General features: G+C 35.8%; 1 protein-coding gene across 1 annotated transcript in view; it reads left to right on the forward strand.

Moving 5' to 3' along the window:
• The window catches only part of MYO1A (myosin IA), a gene marked incomplete in the record, with an annotated part of 53,941 nt that extends 42,469 nt beyond the window's left edge, over positions 1–11,472 (forward strand). Inside the window, 7 exon segments of the mRNA XM_072407791.1 lie at positions 3,956–4,030; positions 5,294–5,428; positions 5,648–5,754; positions 6,614–6,746; positions 7,745–7,894; positions 9,207–9,340; positions 10,563–11,472. Coding sequence (XP_072263892.1) covers positions 3,956–4,030; positions 5,294–5,428; positions 5,648–5,754; positions 6,614–6,746; positions 7,745–7,894; positions 9,207–9,340; positions 10,563–10,680 — 852 coding nt within the window.

Consider the following 11,472-nt stretch of genomic DNA (forward strand, 5'->3'; position numbering starts at 1 on the left):
ATGGAGCTTATATTAGAATTTCTCCAGTGGTAAGTGTTAACACAGGAGACATGGCTGTTCTGATTATAGTAAACATGAGAAACAAAGGGTTGCCTGCTCCCTATAACTTACAGCACACCAGGGTGACTTTGAGCGCAGAGGAGAGAATTGCCCCTGTCTCTTATTGGTCACTGGTCACAGAGTGGTGTCACACAAGTCCTGAGCATCCTTGGGAAGCCAGTAGGTGAAGCACAGAGGAGACGGGACTCCAAGAGTGCATGCATCTGGCACATGCTAAGAACTGCATGTGACACTGGGGAGGGAGGAAGAGGTTGCGCATCTGCAACCAATTGGTGCTGACATCTTCACCCGGTCTTATTCGCGGTTTAGGACTTTCGTCAATTTAAATTGACCGTGTTGATATAAATGAATGCATGAACTTGCAATATTTCAACTACAATAATTTAAAATCAAACTTTGGACTTTCATGTTAGGTTTTTTAAAAAAAATTGAAATAGCAAAACATAATAACTAAGTGCTAATTTCCACTTTTTTTCTAAGACGCTCTTTTTTATTTTGTGTGTGCCAATCTGGGAGCTCTATTTCCCCAGCAATAATGAATGACTGGCCCATCGCAGTCAGATAAATAGCAGTGTTCTTGCAACCAGAACTATGTGGCATGTAGTCAGGCATATAAATAATAGCTGGAGAGCTGCAAATGGATGCAGCAGGAGTTGTCAGATCCGTGATATTTTTTGACCCCCAGAAGGCTAAGACAGCTGTGGAATGGGTGACACAGGAATTCTTAACACTGTTCTCGGGTCTGCCTGCAAGTGGCAACAGCTTGTAACCTCCAGTTGTTGTGATACCTGAGCCTACCTCCAGAGGAAATTACCTTACTCTGTAAGAAGAGGAGAGACTGGGATTGCTTTTGGTGGAAACCCTTCAGGGGCTACTAATCCCTGATGCCCAGGAGTTGATAGGCATGGTGATAAGGGGGGACATATGCTCCCCACTATACCCTAAAATGAACGTCAAGCCAACTCTGGCAGCAGCCCCACTGCAGAGAGTCTGACACAGTTAGTGCCTGGGGAGGTACCTGTCAAAGAGCAGAAGCTCTGACAGCAAGGTAGGTTGGCCCCAGAGATATGAAAGAATGTGCCAGGCCATCAGGAAACCCTGGGGCACATACTCTTCTGAAAGTGAAGGAAGCTGGAGGTGTTAGCAGAAAGTGTGTATGCATCATGGAGGGGGATAACTCCCCAGTCACCTATCAGATGTGACCTATTACAATGCACACAGGGAAACGTACATGCATGAGGACAACCATCCTAAGGTCCTGCTTATGCGAGAACCACTTCCAAAAGTAAAAGGTGTGCCAGGGCAGCCATGGACAGGGCAGCTCTGGCCAGGAAACGGCAGCAGAATTTCTCATCCCTGTCCTGGTTAGATCCATGCTGTGCAATACCACTGCAACTTTCTGCATGGCAGCTAGAAGAGTCAGCCAGTTCTTAGCGGCCCTGTCAATACCTACCTGGTCAACCTCATATGTCACATAATGCTAACCCTCTGTCCCAAGAAATTTTGTTTATCTACAGTACAGACAAGTTTAAAACAATCTAAGGAGAAAATAAACATGTACATCATGTCAAATACAGTAAACATGAGAAAAGCAGAAGTATTTTTTCCTGTATAAATGATGGGAGGGCTGGCACAAAATATGGGGGTGGAGGGTGGGTAAGGGAATGTTTATGACTATCAAGAGCAAAATATAAATGTGATGGACAGGTAATACACAGTAAATTGACATTTTATGAGGAAGCACATGGAGATATATGGTCAGACTGGTAAGTACCCACCGCCCTAATGTACAGGAAGAGTGGGTATAAAAGTGATACCAAGGAATATTAGGAAAGGCATCATTATGTTGGTCAGTTAGTTGCTTCAATAATGGAAAATCAGGTAGGGAAGAACATTGGGAGATGCATTAAGGTTGTTTGAAAGCATTTTGTGGGGAGATAGCTATGAAAAAGAGCTATCAAAGAGGAAACTCTTAGGTTACAAAGAGTTATAGTATTTATGAAGCTAAAGGTAAGCTCCCAGAAATGTGTTATTTAGGGGCAACACCATAATAAATGATACAGGTTACAGAGGGAACCAATAACTTTGGACTAGTAGTACTCTCCAGCATAGTGGACACGTAGAAAGAATGCAATAATAAATGCAGAGTAGGCTATATGAATGATCCTGAACTGCGATGCATGTCATTTCTTACTGATAACCGCCACATGGACTCTAACCTAACCCGAACCTTCAAGGAGATCCAGTGTGTCAAGTAAGGGAATACAAACATATGTGTGCTTGAATCGGCAGTTTGGGGATATTAATCGGGAGGTAATAATCAGGGAGTAATATGAGGCAATAGATGGTCTCTTAGTAGAGATAAGGGCAATAGTTGCAATGGTAACAGGGAATCTGGACCGACTACTGAGCATGTGGGCATAGATGGGCATAGCACAATATATGATGCTGAGGTAGATTGTAGTGTATGCTAAGTACATTGAAAGGTAAAGTTATACCATATGAATCTAAAAGATCTGCTAAGATATTAATTTTTTTGATTTGAGCACCTTGGGGGAAGGAGTCGTCTCCAGCTCCCTCCTGAGTTCCCTCCAGACAATCCCTATATATAACTTTAGAGCGCAGGGATAGTGGAAGCCCTCTCAAATATGAATGCAACAGGCCAAACAGTGACCAGGGATGGGTCAAGGCTCCTTTCCTTTAAATATAAGTGATTCCAAGTAATTCCAAGTAAATATAAGTGAAAAGGAAGGTGCCATGCCACTAGTATTTAAAGTGTCATAAAAGGCAGGCTTAAATATATTTGAGCAAGTCTAACAGATTAACGACCAATTGGCATTCAAGTAGGAAGGGTAGAGTTTGTATTGGGTATTATGGGCAGAAGAATCTGTTTCTAATATTTTTTTAATATATACAGTCATTAAAATAGTGGCACCAGGTGATACAGGTGGTATACCTGAACAAAACTACACACAGAATACACATGGTGTATTTATTCTCTAAAATGCTGATTTGTCATGTGAAAAAATAAGTATACCCCTACATTTACCATTTATCTACATTTAAAGCCAATAAATCAAAATCAGTTCTTTGAAATTAGGTGTCAATATTAATATTCACCTTAGTGTGTATACTGGTGGAACATGTTTTAATAAAACCTCTGGTGTTGTAAGCTCAGTCATTCCATTATAGGAAAATATTTTACAAATGGTGTAAAATATTTAAATTTCAAATAGCTGCTGATTTCTCCAGGACTTGTTTAATGCTGAACGAAGTCTACAAGAACCCCAAATTTAAGTAATGAGATCTGCAGGTAAGGTATTACATAGTTTGCCCCAATTCAGACTGCACAGAGGTACGCCTGGAAAAAGCTTTTGCTGTCCGAAAGGAACATTAGAGCAAGACTGCAATTTTCCATGCAACATAAGACCAGGTCTTCTAAAACTGAGCTATGGTCTGATGAATCATATATATGTGAAAAGTTGTTTGTTCACAGTAACAGTAGACATCCTATTTGATGCAAACTGATAACAGCATTTTAGAACCCAATACTAACTTTCAAGCTATTTATTGGAAATTTTACAGTTGGTGAGTGCTTTGCTTCCTTCTCTATGGTCTTGGTAGCTTGCTATCAAGATAACTATGATGTTTGCAATTTAATAAAGTGTGCATTATGAGGACCAACAAACCTTATTAGAAAATTATGCAAAATACTTAAAAAAAACAATTGCTGGGGGCAATACCAGCCTATTTTAAAAATGCTGTCCATAATTTCCACAAGGTGTAAATACTTTTTTACACAAATAAATTAATAAACTAACACCTTTAAAATACTTATATTCCTAAATGTCTGAAAAGAAAATGCATTTTTAAACATTTTTATATTAAATTACAGGTTCGGAAGAATTACAGAAAACAATTCCGTTCTTCATCAGCAAAGGTTTTGGCAAACTTCATCTACAGGAGAATTGTGAGTTATGCTATCATGCAAGTCCCCCATCACAACTGAGATCCTTATTCCTTATTATTTCATGGTAAAAGGCTTCATACAATGTCAGCGCATAACGCATCTTCATGTATGATGTTACTGTATCTTGGGATGTCATCTTTAATTCAGCTGTCTCTGGTCCATTCCCCTAATTATAAGACAGACCATTTTTTTCTATAATAATAAAGTAGCAGGATAAGACCCTGTTCCCACCCACTTAACAGATAGCCTATTCCCTATACCCATCATATCTTCCAGTGTATTAGATAACTTGTTTGTCTCACATTGACATCAACTCCTTCCTCTGTCTGGCTGAAATAGTTTCAAGTACAAATAAAATTATGAAACTATGTGAATTGATATATTAGCAGCCAAAGACCAACATGGCAAAAAAAACTGGCAAGTACATATTTGTACCCAAATCTATTTAGGAGAATACAACATTATTATTATGGAACTGTGTAATTCTTAGAGAGTTAGGTGACTTTAATTTTGCCCATGCCTTAGTGCTTTCATACACTTAGATCTTGTGACTGATATTTATTGTATGCAGGTCACTTTTTCACTACATTATCAGCCTTTTTATTCCCCGATATATTTGAAATATGCTACAAGCTTGAATAGCAAGTTTTGTAGAAGATAGAATATTGCCGATCCTGTATGGAACATAATGGTTTGTAAGGGTCATTTAAGGAAAAGGAAAGAATATGATCCACTAAAGGAAATAAACTTTAAGCCTATATATTGCTTCCATATGGGGAAAGGAGATAGGAGATGTGGATTCTTGAAGAGAGAAGTTAATCACTTGTTGGATTTTCACCTTTTATCGGTTTGATTATTATTTTATATACATATATTGTTAACTTTTATATATTACCCTGTTACTGAGATTTATGTGAAGAATTAATATGTTTGTGTGTTGGTAAGTGGAGTGTTAATATTACATTTGATTTAGCCATATGATTATCAGTTTCTATTCTTACCGTCACTTTTTGAAAACAGGGATCCCTTTTCTAGTGTTTTAGCTTTGTCATTAATATTGTAGCAGTTGTAACATGCAAATACATTTTTTGTCAGATTGGCATTTATAAATAGCATTTAGCTTCACTGACTGTCTATTAGCTTTTTTCAGGCTGCTATAGCGTAAAAGAGTATTCTAAATTGTATATAAGTTTATATATGTGTGTGTGTAAATGTATGTTTATATGTGTGAAAAATGTATATTTATATTATACCTCTCCACAGCTTCAAAACTATTTCATAGGACTGAAGAACAGCCTTCCATCATTGTCACCAACAGACAAAACATGGACACAGCCAAAATATAAATTTCTCATTCCTGTAAATCAAGATCTAATGATGATATTCCATGCATGGAAGGTTAGTTATAACGATAGAATGTTAATATTAAATAATAATGTACTATTTGATTTTACATGCCTTGAAGACAGAAAAATCTTTACAAAACAAAATGAGTTGGTGATGAATATGACTTTCCAAATGTTTTAAGAAAGCTCTAGTTATGGTATGGCAAGCATACAGTATTTTGTAATTTCTTAGTAGAAATGATAATATGTTTTTTTTTTTTTCTTTGTATAGTGTAAAAAGTTTAGACAAGCCCTAACCCCACAACGCAAAGCCATCCTCGAAGCTAAACTATGTGCCAGTGAACTCTTCTGTGGGAAGAAGAAATCTTACCCAGCAAGGTCAGTATTATTATTATCTATTATTTTCAAAGTCTTTTTCTTTTTAGAGATCAGCTTATAATTTGACTTTGATCTTATTGCACAACAAAACAAACTGGGTAAATGTTTGAACAGCACCAGTGGGGTGGGGTATATGTTAGAGTTGATAGATTTTTTTACTTTGACACCAATGGGAAAATATACTGTCATTTTCCTGTACCCATTTTACCCGGAAAATGTAGAGAACAGGTGTCCCTGGGACAGTAACACACATAGACATATAAAAACCATTTAAAAATCAGACTCTTCCCTACTCTGCTGAAACAGAGCTTGACAGGAAGGATTTAGCATTAAGAGTGCAGTTACCCTTTTCTATTACTATAATATGTTACAATGCCAACGTACATGCAAAAAAATTAGGACATTTTATATATATATATATATATATATATATATATATATATTATATTTACAGTACATGTGCTCTAATATTATTTTACAGTTATTTTAGGCATATTGAACAGTTATTTTAGGCATCACCTAGTCAGTTCTTGGCTAAGTTTGCCGAGTCTTCCAGTCCTGATCAAATGCAACTTATATAATTATAACTAAAATATATAATATTTTCCTTTTAGTGTAACATTTTAAACAATTTACCAGACGGAAAGACAGAAAGTTCTTCCTGCACACTGCCTAGGGAGGTTCTAAACTTTGACACCTAATTTTAATTTCATGGGTTTATGTTGAAGGTAAATGTGCCTGTGTACTTAATTTTGCCATGTGAATAAAAGTGCCAAGTGTTTTTTTTTCTATAATTTGTTAAAGTATTTCATCATGCAGGCACTGTTAACTTTTATTTTCTGTAATTTTATTCTTCCAGTGTTCCAAAACTATTCAAGGGAGAATATATTGGTCTACAGGCAAACCCCAAACTTCAGAAGCTAACTACATCAGTTCCTGGTAAAATAGAATTTGCTGCCAATGTCCAAAGGATCAGTAAGACTGACGGCAAGGTATATTCTGCTTGCTTTCACCAAGAGTTGGGCAGTAGGTTTCTTTCCTAGATCTGTTAATGATTGTTTTTACTCTAAATTCATCCCACTTTTACCACTTTTATTTTCCTTGAATTTAATGAACGTGGAAAAATGTGTGCATTTGGGTAAAAGTTGGGTGAATCTTGGGTGAAAACATTTATTACAAGACCCCTAGGTTTCACATTTGGTATTATGTGTATGGCAGATACATTGATACACTTAGCAGGCATATAATGCTTTTATTATAATGGTAATAGCAATAACAATATAAATAATTCAGCACAACTAAAATGATCTTACTAAATAATAGTCAAAAAGATTTCTATTTTTATTCTATTTTCCATGTGACATGATAGTCTGTATCATGTATCAGCTCCTATAAACAATGGAATTTTGCTTCTTTTGACCTCTTTGATTTTAGCATTTCTTCTGATTCAGTTTGTGTATCAGTCCCAAGCACTCCAACTTTATCAGTCCTTGGATAGATATTATTGTAAATGTGTTATCTGTAACCAAGGCCAATATATTGTTCATTGTTAGTGAACATTTGATTTGAGAAATTTTTTAGTTAAAATGCAGAAAATGTAAAATGTAAATTTCAGAAAATGTAGTTTGTCACACATTCTAACTATGGCACAAGATGAATGCAAATTACAAAACCCTTTGTATAACATAGACTGATGACTGACACTGAGAAGTGTCAAATTACAGAGTGGTGTTTTTTATATTTTTTGGCAGTAGTGAGACCCCTCTGTTGGAGTTCTATGCCCTATGAATCAAATAGTCTCTACCCTGCTAGTGGAGCAGAAGGAGTCCTAAGTGAGCAAACTTGGGAACTGTGGTACAGAAATTCTCTGAAATACAAAAGCCACTAGCTGAATCAGCTTGCTTGCATCCATCAGAAACTAAAACACCAGATTTTGGTAGGCAGCATCTTTAACTAGGAAATCCTAATTGATGTCTTATTTTAATTACAGGGAACTGCCACAATATTAATACTAACAAAAAGTCACTTAGCTCTTGCGGATTCTAAAGGACAAGTGAAGTCATTAGTGAAGGTGGATGAGATCGCCAGTGTTTCTGCTACCAGGTTCAATGATGGCATCTTTTTTATTAAGCTTGTACAGGTATTATTTTTCATGTGGTTTATTTTATCAAAACTGTTTGCAAAACTTTTTGGTCATTAAGCTCTCTTTTGCCAACCTGCATACTACTTTCCTTATCTCAGTGGGTATTTCTGCTATAATAATGATCAATATTAAGCATGCCATATAGTGAAGTTACAATTTACAATTACCTTTGCTTAGCCACACTCTCAGGGTGCTATTTATTGGTGCCTGAAAAAAGCAATGATCATTCCAAAAAAGTCCTAAAATGATCTGTTTTGCCAGCACCAACTATTCATATAGAATGTGGCTGTTGAAATCTTGGTAACTTTGAGTAATGTGCAATATTCTTTTCAATATGAAGCCTGACCAATTGTGATTAGTTGTGGGGCATTGAAAGCAGCACCTATCTGTGAGACTTTGTTAACTTACATTTTTATTGGTTATTCTCATATAAAGTTTGAATTACATACAGCTCACAGACAGGTGTGTTATAATATAATAGAAAATATTTAAACTAGAGCTGTTTTTTTCCTGTTAAGTAAAAAAGAGATATTCTTGCACTGCAGCTTTCTCTCCAGCAAGGACAACAGGCTATTACCAAATCTTATTGAAATGTAATGAGACTAGAAATCAGGTGTTTTTCTGAACTTTCTAACATAGGGAACCCTTTAAAAAAGTTTCAAGTCTTTAAGGAATGCCTACTACAATTACTATATCCACAGCTCACAGAATATTTGCTTGGTGGTCAGTTGGAAGAATGCTACTTACATTGCTGGCCATAGAGGACCTGTGGTTTGGCCTCAGAAAAGAAGAAGCTAGGGTCTGGTGGTGAGGTGTTATGCTTAATGTAACTCACAGTCCAATATATTTATTGAAGAAAAAACTATATCCAGCAGATGTGTGACTTTTGTTTATTGTCAATGTCACAGTCCCTTGGATGACCTCAATCTACAGGTATACAGTTATGGGGCAGTAGCACAGGAATGCCTGGGCACCTTCACATACCACAAACCGTACCGCTGTTTTTCAGCAAGAATTCTGGACAAACAGTATTGTTCAAGATGCTGTTTAGGCACAATATACAGTACATTTCTTAATGTTACCGAAAAGATAGTCATTTTAAATTCTGGACCACTTAGTCTGGACACCTATAAGAGGATTTGTATTATTAAGTCGACTTTTTTAGGTTTCTGTTTATTCTTATACTTGGATTAACTCTAATGTGTAGGGTAGTAATATTTTAAAATATTGATTGTTATGAAATATCTGTATTCTAATGTGTAATACTCATTGAAGTAACTGTATTAGTAAAAATGACTCTTTGTTACAGACCGCCACACCAGGAGGAAAAGGAGGAAACGACATTCTATTAACCAGTGAACATGTAATAGAAATCGTGGCTAGACTTCACCAGGCAGTACTGGAAGTGACACAAAAGAAGCTGACTGTGCAGATTACTGATGAGTATGTGTTACACATAATGTATTCTATTTGTATTTATGAGTTATACGTGGAATAAATGTTAGATTTGCCATTGAAGGAGTCAGCCAGTCTGGCAATAAATGCCAACAAGTATGAGGATCATCTAATTATTTCCAGGATTTTGTTAAATTGATAATAGGTGTATTTCAGTGAGCAGATTTTCAGTTACTATAGTATATACCTTTAAGATGTTAAAAGCCTTAACCATTTTTAGCAGATTCTTCTTATATCATGTATTATATATGTAAAGGTATGTACATTTGCCACTAGAGAGACTTGTTCAGCTGTTGAGGTAAGGGAGTTTATTGTTTTCAATGTAGTGAGAATCTCAAAGACTTTCACTATTCTGTATGCATTCCCTGAACAGACTCTACCAACAGTGTTTAGGTACTCTATTGTTTTTTATACCTAATATGTTCCAAAGTCTTTAGGCTGGTTTTGTGACTTGCAGGCAGGGCCAATTTAATTTATGGCCCTGATGGATACAATCCCAGTAGTGAAGGGACCAGCACCAATGTGATGATGTCATTGCTGTTCTCTAGATCATTTCAATGTGAATAAAGCTGTCGAAGACTTAAAGCCAGTTCCCTGGACCTTCATTCAGAGTACCTCCTTAGTCGTCTAGATTGAATGATGCTGGGGGTGATTCAACCTAAAATATTCAGGACATCCTGTGGAAAATAAATAACTGAGGAGTACAGCACCAGAGATGATTTGAGTACTGCAGCTTTAGCTAGAGTTTTATCTCATCTGAGCCATGATTTTAAAAAAAACTGAAGCTCACAGGTGTAACTAGAGGTTTGTTACACTCAATTGTGTAGTCACTATGAATGCCAATCTCTGTGAATTCCTAGGACGAAAATACACTTATGGTAATACGATGTTTTAAAAACAGTTAAATGTGGCTACAGACTTACCTTTATACTACCTAAACATGGAAAATAAAATATAGATGATTAACCTTTCAATACAGAATACAGAGGAAAATATGCAACCACCCATCTTCATTTGTTATCTAACTAGGGATATCATTATTCATGAATGTAACTGACAAAAATGAAAGGGTTAAAGTGCAATATGTATGAATTGCACTTAACATAGTCAATTATATTTCAGAATCCTGGGTATAAAAGAAGAAAATTAACTTATTATATTTGTTTTTTTTATATGTATTATGTGACTGTTGTATTTTTTTCTTTTCTAGGTTTTCTGTAAAATTCAAAAAGGACCCAGTAACTGTTAAATTTATTGAAACTTCTGGCCAGAATGGAAAAGGGCCAGTGTTTAAGAAGAAAAGCGGAGTGGTAGAAGTGTATGTGTAGTGCAATCATGTGCCAAAATACAAGTGAGAAATTTTTTTTTCCCAAGGAAGCAATGGACAGAAAGGTTTTTATAGTTCTAAAAAAGTTATGTGTCAGAGAAATATCTTATCTTGAGAAATGAACAAAGGATGTGGCTTGCAAAGAAGTTTTCTGAAGTTCTGGCTCAGGATCAACACTAATAATTTAAATTATTTGTAAACCCAACTGCAAAGATTCATCATTTCCAAATAAATTGTCTCCTGAAATAGGTGAAACTTGTCCTTGGCTGGGACTGCCATGAACAGAAACTGCTAACTTGAGAGTTTGCATGTTTCAAGAGGCAAGTTAGAGGTTTTAGTTAAAGCTGGGAAACCATTTAAAGTCCAAATATTTCTTGATGCCGCTAACACTTTTGGATATTTTCAGAATAATAAATCTTTAACCTTCTATAAAAAGCAGACCTAAATGCTTTATAGAGATTTTCTTTGACCTGCTTTACTGGTTTCCCTCTACAAATATAACTGTATTTCATTTGAATATATTTTCTCATTGCCATCACCCCCTGAAAAAAATTGAACAATGGTACCATTGATAATGAGAAGCACAAGCATCTTTGGTTTGCTAGGTGTTATTATGTGTTTATAATTTAATTGTATTCAATCATTCATAAAAAAATAAAACCAGACACCACTACAGTATGTGTATGTATAAATTGTTCTCATGTCACACTATGATTTGCCAGACTCGGGCAATTCTTAGACAATAAACAATGTCATATAATAAATCATTGTGGCTAAGCACATACTGAATATA

The sequence above is a fragment of the Pyxicephalus adspersus genome, chromosome 1 (assembly GCF_032062135.1).
Source record: "Pyxicephalus adspersus chromosome 1, UCB_Pads_2.0, whole genome shotgun sequence".
Taxonomy (NCBI): Eukaryota; Metazoa; Chordata; class Amphibia; order Anura; family Pyxicephalidae; genus Pyxicephalus; species Pyxicephalus adspersus.